This window comes from Lynx canadensis, chromosome A1, assembly GCF_007474595.2.
Source record: "Lynx canadensis isolate LIC74 chromosome A1, mLynCan4.pri.v2, whole genome shotgun sequence".
Classification (NCBI taxonomy): Eukaryota; Metazoa; Chordata; class Mammalia; order Carnivora; family Felidae; genus Lynx; species Lynx canadensis.
The window spans coordinates 94,674,251-94,701,813 of NC_044303.2; the positions used below are offsets into that span (position 1 = coordinate 94,674,251).

A 27,563-nucleotide genomic window follows, 5' to 3' on the forward strand; every position below is an offset into this window, starting at 1 on the left:
CTCTGGGAAACTTCTCTTTTGTCTTCCCGAGACTGGGATATGCAAACCCGGTTCTCCTCCTATATCTCACGTTTCTCCTGCTGCCGTGAGCATCCTTAAGACCAATCACAGTTATGGGACACCTGGGTGGCTCAGTCGGTTAAGCATCCGACTCTTGATTTTGGCTCAGGTCATGATCTCAGGTTTGTGAGTTTGAGCCCCGTGCTCAAACTGGCTCTGTGCTGACAGCACGAAACCTGCTTGGGATTCTCTCTCCTTCTCTCTCTGCCCCTCCCCCGCTCTCTCCCTCTCTTCTCTCCCTCTCTTCCTCTCTCTCTTTCTCTCTCAATCAATAAACTTAAAAAAAGAAAAAGACCAATCATGGTTCTTTTCTCTCACCTTTCTCTTCTGGTTTCCATGATCGTTTTTATTCTGTGCACGTCCAGTGCCCAGCAGATACAAGGTGATCAGGAAAGCCTTGTGAAAGGATCACGACTCCGCCTGTCCCCTCCTGTCTTCTGTTTATCCTGTGATCATTTACACTCAGGATTTCGGCCGCTGCACTTTATTTCTCTCTCTGAGTTGCTCCTGTTATCAATTTCTCTCTGTCTGTCGAAGTACCACTCTACTTCCCATGGCCCAAACTTGAAGAATCAGAGATATCCCGGACTCCTCTCTCTCTCTCTCTCTCTCTCTCCATCTGCCATCTAGCCACCCTGTCTTATCTGTTTGTTCCTGAGGATGTCTTCTGGATTCTCCCCTGACTTACCAGCTCCTCTGCTTCCATGCTAAGCCAAGTACACGTCTTCCTTCACTTAGCCGGTTACGTGAGCCTTAGCCTTCATTCAGTTCCTGTCAATACCATTCTGTCTCCTTCGGCACCGTAGCAATAAAGTGTGTCGGCAACAACTTCCTGATGTTACCCCAATTGTTGAAACACCTTCTCGCCACACGTAAACTCTTGGTCCTGACATTCGAGGTTCCCCTCAGCTTTCATCCACCTGGTCTACTGGCCCTCCCCCTCTTGACTCCCCACAAAAGAAATTCTGTGCCTCAGTTGTGTGGTCTGCCCATCACACCAATTCCTGCTTTATCTTCTTTGTCATATGCTACCTTCCTCTTTCTCTCCAACCATTTCCATCCTATCCATCCTTCATTGCCCGTCTGAAGTTCCTCCCCCAGGAAGCCTTCCCTGACTTTTCCATCACATGCCTGTGTTTTCCTCCTCTGCTACTTGATTCTGAGACTCATTAACAGCTTCTTCTGCAAAAGTCTCAGCTAGCTCTTGACTGAAATAGTAAGTTCCCCACTGGTAGACAGTTGTGTCCTACATACCAGTTTGTGTTCCCACAAGTAGCTGGCAGAGCATTAGAGAATGACTTCTAATTAATACTTGCTGAATGAAAATTATACTCTCGTAAGAACGCATACTAAATGCACAAGTATTCTTTTGCCCGATGAGCCGTCCAACATTTGGCCTGGATTTTCCCATAGCCTCCTAGAATTTGGGCACTTGAATGTACCGAATTGCAGTGGAGGGCCTGTCGGCATGGGTTGGCTTCCATTTATCAGTGAGATGGACCCTCGACCCTCTAACTTCTTCATTTCACGTACCTTGTTGAAATCAGGCATCGAAGCATGGAACAAATATGGAAAGTGTGCACATCATTTAGCAAGTGGAGGTTTTTTTGAGCGTGTATCTTTTTGAACCAAACAGAAACAATTATGTTGAGATTGAAACAGCCCTTGATTTAACCAAGTACCTTGCCGAAGAAGATGAAATCATAGTATGGTATGCAGTCTTGGTGAACCTGGTTACCAAGGATCTTGTTTTTGATGTGAACAACTATGATATGTACCCATTATTAAAGGTAATCTCCTTCTTTGTTATGGGGTTTGGACAAAAATCCTCTCTTCCTCTTTCTGTATCTAGACAGCATCTGTGAAACACATCTTTCCGGAAGTAATAGTCTATTCGTTCCATGTATACATTGGTTTTCTTAGGGACGGCTGGTTATTCTTAGAAGAAAACACTTTAGCCATAGACCTGATCTAGGAGTTGAGTGTGAGAGAACTTTGGAAAGGCCTTTAATTCTTGGTGAAGTAAAAGGTGCCCTAAGAACCCAGGAGTGGATGGATATGGTATGCCTTTTCTCTTATAACAACTATTTTCCCAAAAGATTGTTAGTCAAACAGAAAGGCTTTTTCTTTAATGTTTATTTTTGAGAGAGAAGAGAGCACATGCATGTGAGTGGGGAGGGGCAGAGACAGAGGGGGACAGAGGATCCAAAGTAGGCCCCCCACTGACAGCAGAGAGCCCAATGCAGGGCTCAAACTCGCGAACCAAACTCACGAACCATGAGGTCATGGCCTAAGCCAAGGTCAGAAGCTCCACCGACTGAGCCATCCATGCGCCCCTAAACAGAAAGACTTTAAAAACCCCATACTCATAATTGAAATACTCTGATTTATAGGACTAGCACTTAACCAGAGAGGTATGTTCCAGAAAAAAAAAAAAAGTGCAGGTTTTGAAGCTGCTTTTGATGTTGGCAAGCGAGAGAGGGAAACTGGAATTAATGAGGCAATGACACACCATCATAACTGAAACAATATAAAAGGAGGAAAGTTCCATTATTAGATCTTAAACAGTGATCAGAAGAAAGATGGCCCAGGGAATACCAAAGCAACAGTTGGGGAGCAACCGTTTGGAGAGGTAGGGACCAGAAACAAACCAGAAAGTTGCCACGTGATAATGCCAAGTGAGCTTCTGGGGGAGGCTGAGGGCAAGATCACAAATACCTCAGGGGCCCAGGCTTTGCTTCTTCTGCTGTCCAAAGTGCTGGTGGAAAGGTCCTTGAACGTGGGCATGGTGACCAAGGAAAGAAGTCACTTAACTGTTCATGGCATCAAAGTGGCTTGTTGACAATATCTGATGCCTGGTTCTGGGTGAAGAAGTAAAAACTAGTATTTGTTTTTAAAAAAAATTCAGTGAATAACATCTACTTTGTCCTTAGGGATGTCTTATAAATGGGTAACTTTATTTTAAGGTTTATTTTATTTTTTGAGAGAGAGAGAGAGAAACTGAGCATGAGCAGGGGAGGGGCAGAGAGAGAGGAAGACACAGAATCCGAAGCAGGCTCCAGGCTCTGAGCTGTCAGCACAGAACCCGACATGGGGCTCAAACTCACATGTGAGATAATGACCTGAGCCAAAGTCAGATACTTAACTGACTGAGCCACCCAGGCTCCCCTCAATAGATAACTTTTATAATCTTATTATTCATCAGCTGATGGAGCAGTTGAAGAAACTTTATTTCAGACTCAGGGCTTAAAATGGTCCAAAGCATAAATCCGTTTTTATTTTCTTGGAGGTGTAAATACTAAGCATGGAGATGTTAAGGTAGAAAGTTTAGTAGTTTAATATTTTTTACATTTCTCTCTCTATGTTCCAGGTGATATTAAGTGGTAATAATACCTAATATTTATTGACTTCCTATGTGCCAGGCAATGCATTCACATACGTAATATTGTTTTGTCGTCCCAAAACTGTGCTATTGGTATTCTTGTCAGTTCCATTTTCCCAATCAGGAAACTGATGTAGAGAGGTTACAAAATAAACCAGTTATACGTTTAGTAACAAATAAAGATAACTTCTGAAGACATATCTGTCACTTCTCTACTAATGTCTTTTCGGACAAAGAGAAATATGATGCAAATCCAGTGTTGCAAGCCAAAATTAACGGTAGGTTTTTCCTTATTGTTTATAGAAGTATCTGTTAAAGAGACTTATCTCAATATGGAATATGTATTCAACTGTAATTCGTGAAAACGTGGCAGCATTACAAGATGACTATTTAGCCCTGTAAGTATTTTTGGAGCAGTGATAATTCAATAACAAGATTTGTATGAATAGATAGGCTCCTGGATTCATATTAAGAAGATCTGGACACCTATGATTTCACTGAGAGATTGTGTATGCAATTTGAGAACAGTAGCTCTGGGACTGGTGAGCTACATGTAGCCTAATAGGAAATAATAGTTTGGGATCTTAATTTATTTGCAAAGCACACGCGTGTAGACACAGAAATTTATAGCTCTAGACTCTCAACTCTGAGGCTGCTGAAATATCCGAGCCATTTACTTGTGAGCATGCGTAAGTATTAAAAATGGTTTTCCTATCATTGGTGTGATGAGAGGAGTAAGCAGGTTGTCCTGATGGTCTGAGAAGAAGGAGTGAAAGACAAAATAGGGCTGCGGTACCCCCGGCCTCCCTGTGACCCAAGGTTTGTAGGGGAGTTAGAGGCTTCTAGATTTAGAGAGGGAATTTGTTATCTACAGTGGTACAGGAATTATGTTTACAGCTCTGGTCAACATCAAGCTGAAATCAATGAGGCCAAGCAAGTAATACAAAATACACAAAATGTGATTACTCACTCTCAGGAGTATCCTTCTGAGAGGGGAGACATTTCAGTGCTAGGGCATGTGACATGGGGTTGACCAAACACGTAAAGGGAAGATGGCGAGGACTAGCTGGGATAGTTAAGTGGGCAGGCCAGTTGGGTGAATGAAGAGGAAGGCAAAAGTGTGTTCACACAGACCTTAACCAGCCATAACCTTGGCTGTCCTCAACTAGACAGAAGTGACCATCCAGGGCCAGTTGTCTTCAGAGTGACTTTGGGGAGTTGGTGTACTTGTAGGGAATTCTGTCTTTTGGCAGCCAACTTGGGATGGGTAGGGAGATGGTGTGAGTGTGAAAACGAATGCTCAGAACCATCACTCCGAGGTCCTCCAGCCTTGGACATTCTTCTTGTCAGAAAGTCGGGCCAGGCTGGGTTGAAACAGGAGGGTGAAGCAACCAGATTTGGCCCTTGCATTTTCTGGAAATTTATGGCCACTTGGTGTTCTGTTACCTCTGACTCCAAGTCAGAGAGTAGGGAGTATAGAGAGACGTACCTCAAAGGAATCGCTTATCTGGATTTATGATTACCCTTCGCCATATTCTTTTGAACTATTTTTGTTTTGAACCGTAATGTGTGGTCCTGCTCAGCTATCAAAACAAAACAAAACAAAACTCTCTGGTCTTTTTCTGGACACGAGCATAATAGCCAAACAGAGTAGAGGACGAAACAGAAATTCAAGCAAGGGAAAGCATATTGTCCAAAGGGAGAAAGAAACCATTCCCTCTCCTTTCCGTGTAGAGAGAAAAAAACTTTATTTTTAAGGTATTAGATCAAATACTACAAAACCTTCTTTTTTTTTCTATCCATAAGGCAAATTATTGTAAAAGGGAGGAAAAAATAAATTGATAACAGATGTGGAGTGTGTACTCCCACGTATGTTTGCGGGAGGTGAGAGATGGCAATAATTTATTCCCAACTTTCAAAAAATACCAATCTTGGGAGTTTATTTGGTGCCTGAAAGCCTCTCAGCAAATATTTCTCTGAGCCCTAAATAAGTTTGCCATCCACAAAAGCTATTTTTTTTTTAACAAACCTGGTATTATTGGAAGGATATTTTAAAATACCCATCCTTTTATGAAACACACATAGTTGGAGGCAGGGAGAAAAAATGAATATAGTAAACGGAGCAAAATAAAATGTTTTTCTTTGTGCTCTCTTTTAAGCGTGGCCCTGGAAAAACTTTTTGAAACTGCGTGTTGGTTGGGACTGGAAGACTGTCTTCAGCTGTCAAGAGAGCTCTTCAAAAACTGGACAAACCATCCAGAGAATGAGTAAGAGTAGTATCAGATTGCCCTTGTTTTTGTCCTGTTTCAACACCAATAATGTCTCTCCTTTTTTGATGTTTTCTTTCTGGGAATGATTGTTTTATTTTTGTTTGGGTAGTCTGTGTCTCCTATTTTCTTCAAGTATCTTTTGTTTTTGTTTTTGTTTTTTTCCCCCCTGTCGATTTGCCTTAGGGTTATGAGTTCGAGCCCCACGTTGGGTGTGGAGATTACTGAAAAAAAAAAAAGATATGAGCCCAAGCTTAATTATCAGCATATGTTGATTGAACTATTATAATTTCCTTCTTTCTTAAACCTCTTTAGTTTCTAAGCTAATCTGATGATTTCTTCTCAGTTAACTTTCTAGATCCCTGCTTTTGATCTCTATATCTGAGATCTCCATGTTTTTTTCTAGGTACATCCTTCTAAATATATAACAGCATAGATTCCACATATGGATGAAATCCTATGATATTTGTCTTTCTCTGACTTATTTTGCTTATCATAATACCCTCTAGCTCCATCCACATTGTTGCAAACGGCTAGATTTCATTCTTTCTGATCGCTCAGTAATATTCCATTGTATATATATACCACAACGTCTCTATTCATTCATCAGTCGATGGACACTGGCTTCTCTCCATAATTTGGCTATTGTTGATAGTGCTGCTATACACACTGGGGTGCATATGCCCCTTCAGATCAGCATTTTTGTGTCCTTTGGATACATTGGCTATTGTTGCTAAAGGAACAAAACAGATGAATGTAGGAGAAGGGAAGGAAAAATAAAGTAAGAAAAAACAGGGAGGCAAGCTATAAGAGACTCCTTTTTTTATGTTTATTTATTTTTGAGAGAGCAAATGAGTGGGGGAGGGTCAGAGAGAGAGAGAAAGACAGAGGATCTGAAGCGGGCTCCGCGCTGACAGCAGTGAGCCCAATGTGGGGCTCGAACTTACGAACCATGAGATCATGACCTGAACTGAAGTCAGACACTCAACCTACTGAGCCACCCAGGCGCTCCTAAGAGACTCTTAGCAACAGAGAACATACTGAGGGTTGCTGGAGGAGAGGTGGGTGGAAGATGGGCCAGACGGATGATGGGCATTAAGGAGGACACTTGTTGGGATAAGCACGGGGTGTCGTATGGAAGTGATGAGTCACTGAATTCTACTCCTGAAACCAATACTACACTACATATTAACTAACTTGAATTAAAAATTTTTTTTACGTTTATTTATTTTTGAAACAGAGAGAGACAGAGCATAAATGGGGGAGGGTCAGAGAGAGAGGGAGACACAGAATCTGAAACAGGCTCCAGGCTCTGAGCTGTCAGCACAGAGCCCAACGTGGGGCTCGAACTCACAGACTATAAGACCATGACCTGAGCCGAAGTTGGACGCTCAACTGACTGAGCCACCCAGGTGCCCTGCTAACTAACTTGAATTTAAAGTGAAACATACATATGTGTGTGTGTGTGTGTGTATTTAACAACCTAAATAAACATATAAATTGACTACTATGAGAAATAGCATTGCACCTTCTACCTTACAGAATACCTTATCCGATTAAAAGTGTAGTTTTATGTTATGGCGTTGCCTTCGGAAGTGATGAAGAATGGGACTTTTTGTTAAATATGTACTCTAATAAAACAAAGGAAGAAGAAAGGATTCAACTCACTTATGCGATGAGCTGCAGTAAAGACCCATGGATACTTCACAGGTAATCTGGCCAAAGTTCTCGGCAGAGAGGGCGGGGTGGGTGGCTGGATGGCCACTGGGTGGCTCAGTCAGTTAAGCATCTCACTTCAGCTCAGGTCATGATCTCGTGGCTCATGAGCTCGAGGCCTGCATTGGGCTTTCTGTTGTCAGCATGGAGCCTGCTTCGGATCCTCTGTCCTCTTCTCTTGGCCCCTCCCCTGTTCTCTCTCTGTCTCAAAAATAAATAAACATTAAAAATATTTAAAAAATAAAAAGGTCCTAGCAGAAGAATGCAATTCATAAACTAAGGGGAGAGAAATAGACCATGTGCTCATATAGGAGTTAAAATAATACCTATTTGTGCGCTGACTCAGAACCCTAAGGGATCTTATGTCCATTTGTTGAAATCCACTCTTTATATTGGATAATGTTTGCATATTTCTTTTCTGCACATGCATTTTTGCAGATATCTGGAGTATGCCGTCACAGCAGCTCCGTTCACTTTTAACGAAACAAATATAATGGAAGTTGTGGCGGAATCTGAAGTAGGCCGGTACATTGTGAAGGACTTTTTAATCAACAATTGGCAAGCTGTGAGTGAAAGGTAAGGAGCTAACAGGCAACCTCTCTTTCATACAGGTCACTGGTTTGGGGCTAGAAGCTCAGCTTTAGCCCGTCGAGGTCCCAAAAGTCCTTTGCCTGGATCAGGAAAGTGATGATTTTGCTTGCATTCAGTCTCATTTGTGGAAGAGAAGGTCGCTTATCCCCAGTGTTGGCTTTCTATGTGAAAATGGATTTGCATGGGATACTTACCTACCTCAGTTTCCCCATTGTGCCCACTAAGAAGATTGTCATCAGAGACACAGAGTAGAGCAGGTCATGTGCTTTGGTTTGAGTGCACACCACCCATTCATTTATTTTATGAAGCAGACCGCTACATTTCAAGAAACACCAACGTTCATCGCTTCCTCGCGTCCTATTTGTTATAATGTTCCCTTTACATATCTGGGTTCCATATTCTTGAATTTTTCATATTTCTCACCTTTTGAGATGAAATCTGCTTGCCTCATAGCCCCCTCTTGGGTGAAGTAAATGCTGACGGGCAAAAATAAGACAGCATGCTGGGGTACCTGGGTGGCTCAGTCAGTTGAGTATCTGACTTTGGCTCAGGTCATGATCTCATGGTTTGTGGGTTTGAGCCCCACATGGGGATCTGTGCTGACAATTTGGAGCCTGCTTCGGATTCTCCCCCTCTCTCTCTCTCTGCCCCTCCCCTGCTCACGCTCTGTCTCTCTCTCTCAAAAATAAATAAACGTCAAAAAATTAAAAAAAGAAATCAGCATGCCCTTGATGGCTGGTCTTTCTAGAACATTACTTAATCATATCTGATTAATCACATCACTGAAAGCCTAGAATAATGTCTTACAAGTGCTCACATACTCTAGAGTTAGCAAATACAAAGTGGCCAACAGTTCAGGTCCAAACACCTGTAAAGGTGGAAGATGCTTTTTTGCAAATAAATGTATCCTTGTGGGACAGAAAGTATATTTAGAATATAAATGTTTAAAGAATGTGAATATAGCTCTCTTAAGGAACAAAATCATGGAATGTTTTTCTTTTGTAAACACTTATTGAATTCCTTTACAATACCAAAGTATTGTGCTTTTAAATCGGAAATTTGCAACACACAGGCACGGCTGGGTGGCTCAGTTGAGCATCTGACTTTGGGTTCGTGGGTTCAAGCCTCACATTGGGCTCTGTGCTGACAGTGTGGAGCCTACTTCAGATCTTCTGTCTCCCTCTCTCTCTGCACCCCCCAAATAAATAAACATTAAAAAACAGAAATTTACAACATGGAGGTAGAGACTTATTTGCACAGTACCATTTTTCTGGTCATTAGTGGAACGCATTTAGCATAGTCACATACTAAGAAAATTGACCTTACATCCAGTTTTATATTTTCTAAGTTCATTGCTTTGGAGGGTCTTTGGAATTCCTTAAATTTTCTCAGATTCCTAAGATTTTGGCAGTAAAGGGTATCCTTCCCTTCTTCAGTCATTAAAAATAATACCCCCCTTCCTAGGCCCTACTGGGAATTTAGGAGTTGAGCTATAAATCAGAATTATTGACATTGGTCCCCTTGTTCCCTGAGATTTCAGAGATCCCAGCCTCACAGGGGTGTTTCTTCATTTCTGTTCTCTCTCCCTGGAGTTTGTAACAACAGTGCTGTCTCCACTTGGCTTTGCCTGGCCTGGGAGGTCACCTGTCCTCTTGCTGCTGTGGGGCACTCGCTTCGGCTACAGCCCTTGACTGTTTTCTTCCCACACTTCCTACCAAACAGTCTAGTAGCAGTTTGGGCATGAAAATGTTGAGAGAGCAGCTCCTTTAAGAAATATGTTTTGATTCACCAGAGGTCCCAACTTGTCATCACCACCGGCTATTGATTCCTCCGATCCTTCCCGTGCACTTTTGGGTCCCGAGGAAGACAGAGGTTCACAGTTATGAACCAGGCTTAGTATTTAGCCGTGCCTGGCACCTAGTATGTCCTTGCAAGTGCTGAGGATTGAATTTATTATCATTGTGGCTCATAGTGACATGGTGCCTGGCGTTCAGGCAGGTGATCCCAGCCACAAGGTTGGAAATCGCCTATAGTAGCTAAGAAACCTAAAGACCTCAAGCCCACCCACCCATCCCCCCTTCAAAATCAAAATCTTCCTGACGCCTGAGTGGTTCAGTCAGTTAAGTGTCTGACTTTGGCTCAGGTCATGAGGTCATGGTTCATGAATTCGAGCCCTGTGTCGTGCTCTCTGCTGTCAGCACGGAGCCTAGAGCCCACTTCAGATCCTCTGTCCCCCTCTCTCTCTGCTCCTCGCCCCCTCTCAAAAATAAACATTAAAAAAAATAAAAATGAAAATAAATAAGTAAAATCAGAATCTGCCAAAACAGGGCAGAAATCTGCACCTTTCACTAGCTCCCCGGGCAACTCTGGTATAGTTTAACTGGAACCATTTGGCACCTGAGTAAAATATTATCTGAGGCGGCATTGCTCAATATGATAGCCACTAGCTAACATATAGATATTTGAATTTACATTTGAACTGATAAGTAATGAAATAAAATTTGAAATTCGGTTCCGCAGTTGCACTGGCCCTGTTCTAAGAGTGTGATATGGCCAAGCAGCCGTCACGTTGGACAGCTCCGATGTAGAACATTGTCATCACCACAGAGAGTTCAGCTGGATAGCACTGCTCCTGGGGGTAATGAGCCCCTCAATTCATTTTTTCCTCTCCTTCTTCATGCAGGGCACATGTGCCAACCAAGCCCCCAAAATGCCTTTGACCAACCCATGGGGAAGACTCCTCTCAATTTAAGTGACTTGAAGTGTATTTTAACTTTTATTCCTCAGAAGAACCCTTTTTCTGTGGTTAGAGAATGAGAACATGTTGGTAACACTCTGAAAAGTCCACCGTGTAGCAATTTATTTAAGTGATGTGCATAACAATATTAAGTGGAGAGAATGCCTCCCCTTTCTTTTTAACTCTAAATGGGTCTTATTAACCTCAAGGAGCTCCTAGAATTATAAATGTATAAACTTTTTTTTAAGTTTATTTATCTTTTCAGGGAGGGAGAGAGAGAGAGAGAGCGCATGAGTGGGGTAAGGGCAGAAAGGAGAGAGAATCCCAAGCAGGCTCCACACTGTCAGCACAGAGCCCCATGCGGCACTCGAACTCATGGCCGTTAAGATCATGACCTGAGCTGAGATCAAGAGTCGGACGCTTAACTAACTGAGCCACCCAGGTGCCCGTAAATGTATGAACTTTTAATCCATGGCTTGAATATTTTTATCTCTTATCGACAAAATGTCATGCCCATAAAAAAGATACCTATTTACAGCAAATTCATCTCAGCCCCCTCCTCTCATAGAGTCTGCTACACAATGTCTTTCAGACTCAAATAAGTTTGCTTTCTACATCAAGTACGTTTATTTTTATTTATTTTTTATTTATTTCATATTAATTGTAATGTTCATCAGTCTTGCTGGATTTTGCCAATAATTTGGTTTCAATAAACGGTGGTAACATTTATGGATTTGTAGAAGGAAGTAAAGTTCCAATTAATAATTAAACTATCATATACACTAAACATGAAACAAGAATGCTTAGTCAATTCTTTGTACATCAGAGCAATTAATCATCATGTATTTCAACAGTTACATTTCAAGGGCGTCTGGGTCGCTCAGTCGGTTAAGCGGCCGACTTCAGCTCGGGTCATGATCGCACGGTTTGTGTGTTCAAGCCCCGCGTCGGGCTCTGTGCTGACAGCTCGAAGCCTGGAGCCTGCTGCAGATTCTGTGTCTCCCTCTCTCTCTGCCCTTCCCCTGCTCACACTCTGTCTCTCTCTCTCTCTCTCTCAAAAATAAATAAACATTTAAAAAAAAATTAAGAGTTATATTTGACAAGAAGACTAGCATGTTACCTGTCTCCATACAATGATAAAGACAGCATGAAAGAATAAATAAAAAAATGCCTCTGACAAATTAAATTTTACCTTAATTATGTGAGAAAGACTTATTCTGAGTTTGCTGAAACGTGACTGATGACGAGCAAGTTAGCTTTGAAATTAGTGTTTCTCCAGTACGTTCCACCGAGCATTGTTCATGGAAGACGTTGCTCAGACTTCTGTGAGCAAGAAAGACCGTCAGTTTGGGAACTGTTTGAATCTCTGCTTTTTGCAAATTCACAGTCTATGCTAGCATCATAAAGACCCCAAGAAGCCCCACGGAAGGAAATCTAAAGTTTTCCACACCCTTTTTCCTGCATCTTATAGCCATAACTGTATATGTGATGTTCATAGAGTGTCATTTTGCCAGGAGAGAAGTTCTGGGAGAGAAACAGATAACAACAAACTGAGTTCTCTGACCCTCTCCTCTGGAGCTGTAACTAAAGCAACAACTGTTATTGTTTACTTGTTAACGTTTCAGCCTTGGTTTCCTCTTACATAGAACGAAAGGTATTCTCTTTGATCGATTCCAAGGTTCTTTCTCGTAGTAAAAAAGTTCTAGTTTCTCCCTGCCAGGGCACAGTTAGTTTAAGCTCTTGTCAGGAATACGAGGTGACGAGGACATGGTATCTGACAAATGCTGGGGAGGAGAGCTGGGGAAGGTTTGGGGGAACCCAAAGAGAAGAATGGCATTTGTGTGGGATTTGAACAAGCAGTTGGGAAAAATTACCTTCTGCATGGAGGAGAGGACACCAGAAAATGCCTCAGGGCAGGACTGAGTGTCTGACTTGGGATCTGTCACAGTAAGTGGGCCAGGAAGCCTCCTCTGAAACTATATTTTGGAATATTTGTTCGAAGGAAAAGAGCTTTGGTTTGGTCCTGCCCCTCCCTCCCATGTTTAGGGCACTGGTCTGGTTGCTGCAGGGTATTTGAGTTCATTGTTGGGCCGGAGATGATCTTTTGAGTCCTGATGGCAATGAGGGAGCCTCCACTGACCACAAAGACATCTTGCAGGCTGCAGAAAAATGCTCTCGGGCCATTAGCTACAGATAGATCTTATGGAAGAACGTGTGGGTATAGACATGAGGCAGTAGTGTCTGTAGGCATTATTCCTGGAGGCGGTAGAAACCCTGTCTGTGCCCTGGCATCCTGGTCAAGTGCTTCTGGCTTTCTTACAACAATGTAGACCTTGCAGCCTGTGGGAAAACCCTAGCTTTGCGTGAATACAGAACGCAGGGTGTGATCAGGTTCAAATTCAACTGATCCCAAAGGAAATCTTACTCCGTTCTTCACCTAGCACCCGATTTCTTCTTCAAATACTGTTGTGACATGGGCTGAAGTCCTCAGCGTGAAAGCTGGTACACGTTCCTACTCTGTCTCTGTTGTGTTTCGCCATGGGGAGTACAGAGCTGAAGAGAGAAATGGAGAACAAGCAAATGGAGAGAAGTCAGGTGTTATGGAGTGGGGCACCCGAGCTCTGAACAGCCTATTCCCACTGCCAGTCATTGGATCAGGCTGGATGCCCTGGTGCCCCCATGCTTATCCAGTGGCCACGCTTGCCTCAGGAAATCAGACATGGCAGGGGAAGGGAGTGGAGGGAGAATTCTAAAGGAGAGAGACAGGAGGCGATCCAGACGAGAGGGGCCCAAATCCCTGTGCACACCCTACCACAGAATGTTACCAATTTTTTATTTTTCAGTTTATTTATTTTTGAGAGGAGTGGGGGGGGGCAGACAGAGAGAGAGGAAGGGAGAGAGAATCCCAAGCAGGCTCAGCGCTGTCAGCGCAGAGCCCCTAACATGGGGCTCGAACACACAAACTGAGATGGTGACCTGAGCTGAAATCAAGGGTCAGATGCTCAGCTCAACAGACAGAGCCACCCAGGCTCCCTTGAATGTTACCAGTATTTTAAAACGGTAACTAAACTGACACACATCAGCTCTGGTCGTTCCGTTCATGAGCACGTATCAGACCACTGGCAAGATAAACTATTTGTAATGTATACAGTTTTGCTCAGTAAGGTTTCAGAGATGGCTCTCTCAACAAGAGGGACAGATCATCTGTGGCAGAAAGACCTCCTCTTGGAATTTGCAAGAATAGTAAGGGATAAAGCGTGCCGGGTACTCTGATGGGTGCTTCAATACACAGCATCTCATTTCATCTCTAGAACAATGCTTCGAACTATATATCAGTCCCCATCTTTTATAAGTTATAAACTGCTCAAGATAATTTCAAACCCAGCCCTGCCTCTCAGGGTAGTCTTCTTCCTCTGGTAGAAAATCACACTGGTAGGGCCCTAGGTAGCTTTCCACATTTTTTTTTTTTTTTAAAGTTTGGAACTCAGGTTTGTTTTGGCTTTTTTTGTTGGTTTTTTTGTTGTTGTTGTTGCAAATATTGCCAAATTTCTTGAGTTGTTTTACAAGCTTTTAATACTTGGCCAATAAAAATGGAGAACTAAGGGGGCACCTGAGTGGCTCAGTCGGTTGAGCCTCTGACTTCAGCTCAGGCCATGATCTCATAGTTGGTGAGTTCAAGACCCACGTCGGGCTCTGTACTGACAGCTCGGATCCCGGAGCCTCCTTCGGATTCTGTGTCTCCCTCTCTCTCTGCCCCTCCCTGACTGGTGCTCTGTCTCTCGTTCTCTCTCAAAAATAAACAAACATTTAAAAAATTAAAAAAAAATGGAAAACTAAGAAGCGTGTCCTCTTTTCCTATAGAAACAAATTTGTTTATATGTAGACTATGTCTCCTTCGCTTTGGTCAGGAAGACACAGCTTAAGTTACAGCTGAAAACTTAAAAAAGAATGAAAGCATTGTTTTCTCTCACCGTTGTTTGGATATTATGCCAACGTGAAGTCTTGCAATTTTTAGTGTCAAGTATACATTTTTGAAGTAAGTCAGTCATGTGTATTAACCGTCAACTATCAAACAGTGTCACTGCAACCCTCTTTTGTTCGGTCCAAAGCATTAACCCTATTTTAATTTTCTTTCTTCTTTAATGCATCCAAAAGTCTTTATTTACCTTTTTAACTTCAGCAAGGCTTTGGGCAGGTATGTATCTGCTGTATTTCCATAACAATGTTTCCTGGGGTTTTATTGCAGAAGATCCCTGTTGGCTACTCAAGGACACTAAACTAGAGGGGAAGTTACAGTCACTATGCCTCTTTGAGGGAACAGAAGTACTTAGCCCTTCTGCGATCACCAGCATCTTGAGAATCTCCAAAGACATGGATCATTTCTCCAAAAACAATATACAAATTCAAAGTTTTAAATAAGCTTTCAGGGTAGTTTAGCCAGAGTTTCCGAAAGTGATCCCATATTAATAACTGTTTGTTAAGGGGCATAATTTTGCATATTTACTTACCCCCTTATAGAGTATGTTAATTTGAGGTGTGTGACCACTATTCTAACCACTTCATTTAAAAAGATAAAAACAGTTGTTGTTGTTTTTAGGAGCTTTTTATATGTAACTAAAAGTTTTAGAACTACGTGTACAGAAATCGATATTTAACTGTAAATGTTTCCTTAGTGCTGATAAAATTCTCTATATAATAGATTCCCTCTTAAATGATGACCCTAACCTTATTCATACATGATTTTGCTTAGATTCAGGAGATAGGAATCAATAGGGGCTGTATGCTTAGCATTTACCTGCTATATAAAGTATAGCTTTATCTTGCAAAACATTTTCCACGTCTGACTAGCATCTTGTTGCTTCGTAGGTATGGAACACAATCGCTGGTTAACCTAATGTACATAATAGGGAGAAGCATAAGCACAGATTTACAGATCACAGAGGTAAGTACTTTAGATATTGTGAATTGTAACAATAATTCAGGAGCCATTTTTAACGTAATTTGGAATTGCTAAAATTAAAAAACAACAGGCTTGGGGCGCCTGAGTGGCTCAGTGGGTTAAGCATCCGACTTCAGCTCAGGTGGTGCTCACGGTTTGTGAGTTTAAGACCTGCGTCAGGTTCTGTGCTGACAGCTCAGAGCCCGGGGCCTGCGTTGGATTCTGTATCCCCTTCTCTCTCTGTCCCTCCCCTGCTCACACTCTGTCTGTCTCTTTCAAAAGAATAAATAAACATTAAAAATAGATTAAAAACAACAGGCTTATTTGAATGATTATATTCCCTGCTCCTACTGGTGTTATTTTCACTGTATGCAGGAAATTACTTTTAATTCTCTCTCGCTGCTGAAATAGAGACCATTCTTGTTCGCAGAGGACTGGACTCCGTCCTTCCTCACCTAACTTAATGCAGGGGACTCTGGCCAGGGCCCTGTACCCCAGGCTGGTCTTCCGTGCCTCCCAGCCCTCACGCTGCTGCCACACCTTGCCCAGTTGTCAAAGCTTCAGTAGCTCATTGCAGCTTTAGAAGAGATTTTTTTTCATCTTTTAATTAACATCTTTTATAACCTGGCCCCCATCTGCCTCTCTGGCTTCATTTTTGCCCACCTCACCACCGAGCATCGGGGAGCAAGAGAGACAGACACTCCCAAATATTTTCCCTGTAGTTGGACTGTACCACATACAGGTTTTCTTAAATTTGCATGTTGTCCCACATTTTCCGGATTTTGGAAACACTCTGGCTTCTGATCTGGGTGACTTCCCCATGCCTGGCCTTGGCTGGATAAATCTCGTTACCCTTTAAGACCCTGCTCCAAACACCTGTTCCAGGAATTTTTCCATGAACTGATTTATACCTTCTCCTCAATCATCCTATGAATATCTGTACCCTGGCCGTGACTACATTATACTGTAATTGGGGTGTAAATATGTCTACTCCCTGAGGCTATAATGAGCTCCCTGAGGACAGAGACACATTTTAGTCCTATCTGTATTCTAGAAACTAACAATGGGGCTTGTCATTTCCAGGCTCTGCTTTCTCCTGGGCTAATTTTCTTCTTAGGCAGGCTTTCTCTACGTGGAGGCAAACATAGCTCCAGGCTTATGTCAGCCTTAACACTGTCACTTGCAGGAAAAGAGGTCCTTTCTCACCTAATGTCAAGTTCCAGTCCCATAGAATGACCCTGGTTGGTCCTACGTGGGTCACATGCACCAATCACTGTGTCCGGTGGGGCGGGGGGGGGGGGGACAGTGAAATACTCCAATGGCCTCACCTGGGTCATGTGCCCACCTTTGGAGCCAGCCCCACTCAAACCACAGGCCCTGGGATAGGAGAGGAATAGTTCTAGAAAGAAAATGGGATCCTTTAACCAGAAAGTAAACTAAGGGGCCAAAGCAAATAACACACACACACACACACTGTAAAACAAGGGTAATATATAAATACAACCTCCACACACCCAGTAGCATGGATAAAATTAGAAAGATTTATAATACCACACACTGACAGAGAAGTGAAGCAACCAGAACTCTCTTTTTCTGCTGGTGAGAATGGAACATGGTACAACTATTTTGGAAAATAGGCAGTATTTTATTTTATTAAAAAAATTTTTAATGTTTACTCATTTTTGAGAGAGAGAGAGAGAGAGAGAGAGAGAGAGAGAGAGAGTGTGTGTGTGTGTGTGTGTGTGTGTGTGTGTGTGTGTGAGTAGGGGAGGGGCAGAGAGAGAGGGAGACACAGAAATAGAAGCAGGCTCCAGGCTCCGAGCTGTCAGCACAGAGCCCGACGCTGGGCTTGAACCCACAGCCGTAGGATCATGACCTGAGCTGAAGTTGGACGCTTCACCCAGGCGCCCCAAGGCAGTATTTTAAAATGTCACTAGACACATAGTGACCTATTAATTCCACTTTTAGGTTTTTTTACTCAAGAGACATTAAAGCCTACATCCACACAGTCTTCTACATGAATATTCACAGCAGCTTCATTCTCGTTAGCCGAAAAATGGAAACCATCCAAACATCCATCGATAGGTGAATTGATGAAGAAAATGTAATATATCCACACCAGGGAATACTACCCTGCAATTAAAAAAAAAAAAAGAATAGGTTTGTGTCATGGCCTGGATAGATCTCAAGATGATGGTGCTGAGTTTAAAACACACATGCACATTCTAAAAAATGCAAATATAATCTCTAGTGATAAAAGGCAGATCAATGGCTGCCTGGGACAGAGGGAGGGTTGCAAAGTGCCTGAAGGAATTTGTGGGTAGTGGAAATGTACTGTGTTTTGAACGTGTCTATGTGTTTCACGGGTGTATATAGTCATCACAACTCATTTGTATGCTTTAGCGAGTATAATTTATTGTCCATTGATTTCATTTCAATAGACTTAATTTTTTTTTTTTTTAATGCCTGAGTACAAATTAAACACCGTGGCCTGGGACCATATTCCTAAGAACAGAAGGGGCCTGTGTAAATAAGAAAGGAAACTCAATCGCCTCTTGGCCTTTTGGCTCAGATCAAGCGTCGTGTCTGTTCTTACCAGTTTTATAACTGATACATCCTCTCTCCGAGGGCAATATATTAAATGGATTTGGGGAGCAGGGAGATGGCCTAGGAGCTTGCTCCGTCCCCTCCATGCATCGAGCTGGTTAAAAAAATGAGAAGAAAGAAAAAATCAACCTCTCTGCCCCAGCAAATACACCAATACACATGTAAGTCATAAAGGCCTGAGGTTTGATCGTGAGCCAAAAAAAAAAGAGAGAGAAGAGAGAGAGAGAAGCAGTGAGCTGTGTAGTTGTTGTTAAGAGAGAGGAAGAACCACTAATTCCTGAAGGAATGATCTCTGTTTGCATTTGGGCCTGCCTGAGACTGAGCTGTCAGAACGTGATTTACCAGGGACTCCCTGGACAAGAGAGTGAAGGGCACACCCAGAAATGCTGGAAGGAGTGCTCCCACAGGGATGGCGAGTTTGTGCGAGTATCTTCCTTTTTTTTTTTTTTAATGTTTATTTATTTTTGAGAGAGAGAGTGCAAACGCAAGCAGGGGAGGGGCAGACAGAGAGGGAGACCCAGAATCCGAAGCAGGCTCCAGGCTGTGAGCTGCCAGCACAGAGCCCGACTCGGGGCTGGACCCTGTCCATGAGACATAGTTAGACACTCAACCGGCTGAGCCACCCAGGAGCCCCAGTGTGCTGGTATCGTCTAAAGAGCCTCAGTTCATCTTTGTGTCTACAGAACCCAGCAAAGATTTTTTGTTGTTTAATGAATGAAGTGTGTATAAATTTAGCTGTCCTCAAAGTTCCGAAACTGTACTCACTGATAGTTGATTTTTATTAATGCAAAAGTATGTTTCGCAGGGGTTCAATTCTTGCAGTTTTGAAGGCAAGTTAAATTAGCTACTACGAATAGCCTTGCCAAAAAGTAGTCATCTCCAAGGGTCCTGCCGTAATCTATGTGTTCACAGGATCATGTGGAGAATAATGACAAGAATAAAAATGAAAAGCCGCACGAGTCTCTTCTCCCTCTAGCGTAGCACAGGTTCTATACGCTCTCCACTATTTCTTGCTCAGGGCTTCATACTGCACCCGCCAGAGCCTGGCCTCACGCTCTCCAGCACACATGAAGCCCACCTGCAGTCCCACAGACCCCTCTCCCCTCCCCTCCCCCCACGCACTACAGGTGCATCGGGGCTGTGGCCTGTCGCTCCCACGGCAGGCAGGTGTGGGAGAGGCCGGGAGGTCTGTTCCCGGTTCCTTCACCTGCTCTTTCCTCCAAACTGACTTTTCTTTGACATTGTAATTATGCTTGGTGGCCTATTTCTGCTCAATTTCAAGTACATTGGTGTTTAAGTGACATTTTGTGAGCGGGGGATGGGTACACAGTCATCTGGGATGTTCTAAATTCTAATCCAGTGACACAGAAATAGACTTTTGGAATATAACTTATTAGTTCATTGGGGTGTGGCTGATGCAGAATATTGAGGTAGATGTTCCCATAAATAAATGCCCCAGCTGACCCAGTGAAGGAATCTAGCCAGTGGACAAAGCTACTATCTCAATATATTTTTTTTAATGTTTGTTTATTTTTGAGAGACAGTGCAAGTGGGGGAAGGATAGAGATAGGGGGACAGAGGATTTGAAGCAGGCTCTGTGCTGACAGCAATGAGGCTGATGTGGCACTCGAACTCACAAACTGTGGGATCATGACCTGAGCCAAAGTTGGACGCTCAACCAACTGAACCACCCAGGTGGCCCATTTCAATATTCTTTTTTAAAATAACTTAAAAAGTTTTTTTTAAGTATTTATTTTTGAGAGAGAGACAGACAGAGGGTGAGTAAGGAGGGGCAGAGAGAGAGAGAGAGAGACAGAATCCAAAGCAGGCTCCAGGCTCTAAGCTGTCTGCCTAGAGCCTGATGTGGGACTCAAATTCATGAACCATGAAATCATGACCTGAGCTGAAGTTGGACCCCTAGCCTACTGAGCCACCCAGGCCCCCCCGCCCCCGCCACCATCTCAGTATTCTTAAATAAAGGATACACTTGTAAAGGCACAGATGTTAGGTGCCAGCTTTGAGCTTGAGGAGTTGCAAAGTTTCTTTTGAGATAAGAGAAGATCTCACTGTATCTCTGCCCACACATCTTGTATAATCCCCGATATGCATTCAGTAGGTCATTATCAAGCACCTACTGTGTGCCCTCGGGGGAATAGAGCAGTGAACAAAATAGACGAAGTTCCCCTTCCACAGATGGAATCCGCACCTGATTCTTCAGGGTAGGTGTGCGGTCTCCCCAGGAGCACGCCATCTAGAGGCCGGCCTTCCCACCCGCCCCTGCCCACACGGGCCATTTGCAAGCCTGTTGTTACTGAGCGTGAACTTGGCCTTCTTCTGGCTAAATGAGACCTGAGTTTGCACTGACCGGCCTTCCCTTTGTCCTTCAAGCTGCAGCAGTTTTTCGGCAACATGTTGGAAGAGCACCAGAAGCTCACAGTTCGTGCCAAATTACAGACAATAAAGAACAAAAATCTGGAAAACGAAAAGCGCAATGCCAGGATGACAGCGTGGCTACGGAAAAACACGTAACTGAGCGGCGGCCACTTCCGGCACCCCTCAGGCCCGTCATAATATACTTTGTGCAGAGTTTTGCCCTCCAATACTTTGTGAGTCTGGAAAACCTCATGTTCTGTCATTCGTGTGTCTGTCACATTTGCTCCTGGGAGTCCTTCCCGTCCTTCCCGTATTGTCACGTTCGGCCCTCAGGCTCAGTGATGGCTGAGGGTTTTGCCAGTGCTGCTCCGTTCCGGGGGGAGATTTCATGTTGGGCTACAAAACCACAGAATTTACTTTAACTGCCTTGTGAAAACAAATTCACCTTAGAAGAGTCTTGCTTGTTCTGTTGTGAAAGTCAGTGGGATGTTAAATCCTTGGCCAAAAGCGCACATTCTTTTCTGAGGGAAATACGGATTTGCAATACTCTGGGGTTTATTTAGTGCAGTATTTAAAAGTGTAATGAGCAAATAACACAGCAGTGTAAAGGAACAGAAACCAGAAAAACTAATAGTCCCTAGCACACAGAAAAGCCAAGGAAAGCAAATTTTAAAAAGAAGAAATAGGTCATTTTATGAGCCATGTTAAGTGCCCTAAAGGCAAGCGATGTGTCTGCCCGTTTCTCTCTCCCCACAGTGCCCGTTGCCTGTGTCACAGTTGACAGGCTACCGAGCCTTTATTGTGTCACGAAAAGAGCCAGGATCGAAGGATCCACAAAGTGCCCTTGGGATTGCTGTCGTGGAGGCCGGAATGAGAGGAAGGCTTTGCTCTGAAGCTGGAGACTGCGTACCCACCTGTGGGCCAGACGCTCATTTGGCCAAAGTCTCTGTGCAAAAATAATGCTGTCAACAGACAGTAGCAATTAGGGGCAGATCTTCAGCCCCAGGGAAGTGGCCAAATACAGAGAAATAGAGCTAAAAGGCCAACATGCTAACCAGAGCATAATCTTTACAGCCAAGCCCTCAGGGGACCAAGTTTGAAACTCGGTTTCATCTGGGCAAATTGAACCTGCTTGTAGTTTGGAGAACTTTAAAGGCGTTCATCAGTTACGATGTATGGAATTAGCTTAGTTTCGTTACACAGGATTAAATCGGGACCGCTAAAGCAAGGCATCCTGCTCTAGACTTTGTGTGATTTAATTCTGTGTTTTCACGCTGATTTTGTTTTTGTTGAATGGGGGTAAAACCACAGATCTCTGATCTACCTCAGAGTGATGTAAACATTACGAAATATGCCAGTTAAATGCCTTAAAGATGTTGTATAAACTCAAGGCAACGTGATCTCAAGTTTTTCCCTCTTGCTGGAGTAAGTCGATGTAGTCTCAAGTGAAGAAGCAGAACCAAAGTTTGGTTTTGTATTTGTCTCACACAAAGAGGCTCCTGAGTGAGTGGATGTGGCCATGAAAAGCAACCAAAGCACCACCCACCCCCAGACTTGACCATGGGTCATAGGTCAGAGTCTTCTTCTCCAAATTTACACATTTAAAACGGGGGCGCCTGGGTGGCTCAGTTGGTTAAGTGTCCGACTTTGTCTCGGGTCGTGATCTCACGGTTCCTGATTTCGAGCTGTGTGTTGGGCTCTGTGCTGACAGCTCAGAGCCTGGAGCCTGCTTCAGATCTGGTGTCTCCCCCTCTCTCTGCCCCTTCTCCACTCATGCTCTGTCTCTCTCTCTCAAAAATAAACATGAAAAAAAATTAAAAGAAAAAGAAATTTTAAATGTAAGCAATAGAATATCACCGTGCATCCAAGTCATTATGTGTGAGATATCTCCCGGTATTTTCTAGACCATCCATTCTCTATTTCCTATAATTCTTCTGATGACAGTCCCCATTTCCAATAACCATGTCACCTGTGTCTTTTCTTCCACGTTCCTCTTCCTCCTCTTCCTCTCCCTCCTTATCCCTCTTGGGCTCCCTTCTCCCTTTCCAGCAACCTCTGCCTGCCTTCTGCCTGGCTGTCTGCCCCTCCTGCGACCTTGGTCTTGCTACCCCGCTGTGCTCTCCATCCAAGTGTGCTGGGAGGCTCTGACACTGGTCACCAGGTGTGGGTGACACTGCTGAGGACTGCCTGATCCCACCAGAGGAGTGCCCAAGTGCCACTCTCCAGCTATCTGTTGAAAATCAAAATCCAGTTACATCTTAGTTTCTGTAGTAAATAAAAAGCACTTAAAGAGCTTATGGGGCACCTGGGTGGCTCAGTCGTTTAAGTGTCCGACTTCGGCTCAGGTCATGATCTCACTCACGGTTTGTGGGTTTGAGCCCCACATCAGGGTCTGTGCTGACAGCTCAGAGCTTGGAGCCTACTTCAGATTCTGTGTCTCCCTCTGTCTCTGCCCCTCCCCTGCTCACACTCTGTTTCTCTCAAAAATAAATAAACACTAAAAATTTTTTTTTTAAAAGAGCGTATCAAATGCCCACCTGATTGGTTAATAGTCCTTCCTCTGAATATGAAAAAGAATTCTGAGTAATATACATTTGTCTTACCTGGATGAAGACAGTTATTCCAGATAGGCATTGCATTTTATTATATTGTACTTACCCTCGGTATAAAGTGAAGTAATTATTGAGTCACTACTGAGATAGCAAGAAGTCAGGGAGGGATACTGATGTAGATTTGTGTAAAGGGCATAAATACTCCATTCACCAATAACCCAACATACCTATTAGTGCCCCACCTATAAAACCACTTCTCCAAGCCATCCAGTTTACCCAGTTTGCTCTGTACTGTTCACCTTATAAAAAAAAAAAAAGTTTATAAGGTGTACAATGTGGTCGTGACTGTTTTCCATTTGGTAACTAGAAATGAAAAGTTTTCCTTACAATCTTCTGCTTCTTTCCTGATCAACCCACTCAGTGACTTCCCATCACTGACTTTAAAGGAAAGATCAGATGCCTTGGTCTTGAGGACTGGAGATCGTCTGTAATTTAGAGCTCTGGGGTCAAGCTACACTGCAGTTTATTCTGAGGAATGAATGAAGGAGAGAAACAAGCTTCATTTTGTTTTTAATTTTTTTAGCGTTTTTTTATTTTTGAGAGAGAGAGAGTGTGAGCAGGGGAGGAGCAGAAAGAGGCAGACACAGAATCTGAAGCAGGCTCCTGGCTCTGAGCTGTCAGCACAGAGCCGGATGCGTGGCTCGAATTCACAAACTGCAAGATCATGACCTGAGCCAAAGTCAGAGGCTTAACCAACTGAGCCACCCAGGCTCCCTGAGATGAGCTTTAAAAGGGAAGCCTGCTCGATTGCTCTTTCTGTTTGCTTCAACAAATGCTATCTTTTTTCCATCCAAACTCTAGCAGGATTAACATGGCCAGAGCAAAGCCTTAATGGGGTTCACAGTAAATAGAACTTCCTCCCTCACGCGGAGGAGCAGGAATCAGCATTCGAGACCATGTAAATATTGCTTTTGGCCCGCTCTTCTCTGGAATCCAACAACATTCAGCAAAGATATTCCTTACAACACACATATCTAAGAGTCATGTGGACTTTTCCTCTTCTCCTCCTTTATAAACAGGTTGGTCCTTAAGGTGAGGCAGAGCAAGGCAGGCCTCTTTATGAGGGGAGTCAGGGGTGGGGCCGGGGAGACCCATGACCCGGAGTGGGTGGGGGAGTTTGGGTGGGTGATGGGGGAGTCTGTACAGTGGGAAACAGCTTGGTACAGGATGGCAGAGCCCAGGAAGGTGAGTAGGACATGCACACGGGGCAGGGAGGGGGCTTACAACATGGAGAGTCAGAGCCAAACAGGGTAAGGTGGACATCTAGCAGGGGTCCACCTAGCATGGGCAGTCGGAGCCCAAACAGGGTGAGAATGGGGAGTCCAAGCCCTAGTGGGGTAAAGGGGACTTTCAGAGCCAGGGCAGTGACCCAGCATGAGGTAAGGGAGCCTGGGATGGTGAGGAGGGCATCACGTGGGGTGGGGGAAGGACAGTGATGGGAGCTTGATGACCACAGATGAGTGAATCATATCCAAAGATACATAAATGATAATAGGACCCAGGTTTCTCACTGTTGGAGAAGAGCATAGCAAACATTCAAAAAGGGAAACCTAGAAGGGACCTTTTGTCGTTGGGTTGGAGTCGGAGGTATGGATGTGAACAGTCTTCACAGTTTTCAGTATATGAATAGAGTCCTGCATAGACATGTAAATGTGTGTAGATGCATCTTGCCCCTTCTGTAGACGAACAGATGTGTAGGTACAGATACGTATACAGATACGGATACAGATATACATGTCAACATCAATCCTACCTTCTCAGCAGAGAGGGCCTGGGAGCAGCCACACCCTACCAACAATGAACACAGCTAGTGCCCAGATCTTGGCTTCTAAACACCATGGTCTACTATGCAAACCAGGGCTCCTCAGAGAAATGGCTGATTTCAGGGCTTTCATGGGAAAGGGACAATTCGAGACGGAATGTCTTTTTGTACCGAAAGACAAGGAAGTGTTCAAAGAATGATGGGAACATTGATACTTAAGCCAGCTTGAAGCACCCCCCTTTTAGTCCAATCTGGGAAAATTTGAGCATCATAATAAAGACAGCAAGTAATCAAATAGGGACTCATGAATCTATAGTTTTCTGTCTAATGAACAATTGAAATGTTGATGAGGAAAAGGATATATACACAATTTCAAGGCGACTTACCATAAAACACGAATAAATTACAAAGGGAAAGTGAGTAATTTACAATTGTCACCTGGCAGACATCCCCTCACTCCACCTGTGAATGTGAACATCATCCCAGTGGAATTAATTAAAAAAAAAATTGCTCCGTTTAAAAAGGCGAGATGACACTTTTGTTATATCCTTGACAAACCTCCATGACATGAATCTAACCATGAGGAAACATCGGACAAACCCAAATTAAGGTACATGCCAGAAAGCAGTCTTCAAAAGCCTCAAGGTCACAGAAGTAAAGGAAAGATAGAGGATAGAGGACCATCTTAGACTGAAGGGAATTAAAGATACATGGCAACAAAGTGTAATGTGATTCTGAACTGTATCCTTTTGCTATGAAGAACATTACTGGGACAACTGGAAATATTCGAATGGAGTCTGAGGATTAGATACTAGAAATGTATCGACATTAATTTTCTGACTCTGACAGGTGTGTTGTATTAGGTAGAAAATATCCCTGGTTGTAGGAAGTACACATCAAGGGGTGAATGGGGCATCTGGTGACAACTCACTCTTAATGATTCAGGAAAAAATATTTTTGTATTGTAATTCCAATTTTTCTATAAATGTGTGATTAAATAAATTTAAAAATAAATGTTATTTTTTAGTAAAACTGTAATATATTTTTCTTTCAAACCATTTTTTTCTTTCAGGCGTGGTAACAGCCACTCACAGTCCTCAAGTTTATCTGTTAAACATTTCAGTTAACACAAAGTAAAAACTTAAGTTGTCCCAAGAAACCTAATGTCTTGTTTCAGCCAATATTTTCCTAGAGGAAATTTTAGTCCTAGAGGGACTAAAAACTTAAAAAATTATTGGGCACCAGTGTGACTCAGTTGGTTGGGTGTCTGACTCTTAGTTTCAGGTCAGTATGATTCCAGGGTCTTGGGATCAAGCCCTGTGTCGGGCTCGGTGATGAGCATGGAGCCTGCTTGGATTCATTTCTCTCTCTCTCTCTCTCTCTCTCCTTCTCTCTGTCTCTCTCCCCCTCCCTCTCTCTGAAAAAGTGTTATTCAAGGGGTGCCTGGGTCATTCAGTTGGTTAAGCATCTGACTTTGGCTCAGGTCATGATCTCACGGTTCATTGAGCCCCGCATTGGGCTAGGTGCTGTCAGCATGGAACCTGCTTCAGATCCTCTGTCCCCTCTTCTCTTTGTCCTTCCCCCCCCCCTCAAAAATAAACATTACAAAAAAAAAAAAAAAAGAATGGCCCCGCAACACTAGCATCTCTTACATGGGATCAACACAGTCTGATAATTTCACCAATTCATGCAAACCAGGCCTTAGTGAGGCCGTCGGTCTGAGGCCTCATTTAGGAGATTGTCCTAAGAATGCCCCGTGACAGAGGATAGGTATGGTTTCTTTCAGAAGGCGTTTCTTGGACTTCAACAGTGAGCAGAAGGCCTTCCGAATCACCAGTGCCAGATGGTGGCTTCAGTCTTAGGAGCTTCTGTGAAAGCTAGGCGGGGGGAGGGGACAGATTTCTTCCATAAGGTTGGTGTTCTCCCTGCCTCCGCACCAACACACCCCCTGATTTTACAGAAAATACACTCTTTTTATAAATAGGTACAGAGTGGGGCGCCTGGGTGGCTCAGGCGGTTAAGCATCTGACTTCGGTTCAGGTCATGATCTCACGGTCTGTGAGTTCGAGCCCCGAGTCGGGCTCCGTGCTGACAGCTCAGAGCCTGTAGCCTGCTTCAGATTCTGTGTCTCCCTCTCTCTGCCCCTTCCCCATTCATGCTCTGGTTTTCTCTCTCTCTCAAAAATGAGTAAACGTTAAAAAATTAAAAAATAAAAACACTTAAAAATTTTTTTAATTAAAAAAAAAAAGAGCTTATTCTAGAACTCCCTTTGAAGATCTCTGGTTCAATGACTAGGACTTGAGCTGGTCATTTGCTTCCTGTAAGTGCCCAGCACACTCACAAATGGCCATGTTGTCCCACCTCCTCCCGGTGACAGTGGCTAAACAGCAGCCGCTGAGGCCTTGAAGGTGCTTGTTTGCTAAGTACCCCCTTGTAATTAACCTGATCGATGGGCGGTGTGAGTGCTGTGTCCAAGGCCAGGGGCGTGATCAGAATCCCACCTTGAGAGTCTATTTT

The 27,563-nt window shown here is 43.5% G+C and overlaps 1 protein-coding gene and 1 pseudogene across 2 annotated transcripts in view; both read left to right on the top strand.

The window, feature by feature from the left end:
- LVRN (laeverin) overlaps positions 1-22,062 on the top strand; it is a 73,748-nt gene extending 51,686 nt beyond the window's left edge. The window contains exons 14-21 of one of the 2 annotated variants that reach the window (XR_003969081.1): positions 1,697-1,850; positions 3,746-3,840; positions 5,602-5,709; positions 7,252-7,419; positions 7,864-8,001; positions 15,620-15,695; positions 20,688-20,905; positions 21,429-22,062. Coding sequence is in view for 1 of the 2 variants with exons in the window: in XM_030316892.1 (XP_030172752.1) it covers positions 1,697-1,850; positions 3,746-3,840; positions 5,602-5,709; positions 7,252-7,419; positions 7,864-8,001; positions 15,620-15,695; positions 20,688-20,828 (880 nt within the window). In the remaining variant the exon portion in view is untranslated. Of the gene's footprint in view, positions 1-1,696; positions 1,851-3,745; positions 3,841-5,601; positions 5,710-7,251; positions 7,420-7,863; positions 8,002-15,619; positions 15,696-20,687 lie in introns of both variants that reach the window. The other variant, XM_030316892.1, reaches the window with a different exon arrangement.
- Positions 18,240-18,407, top strand: LOC115527003 (annotated as a pseudogene).
- Positions 22,063-27,563: the final 5,501 nt, after the last annotated feature.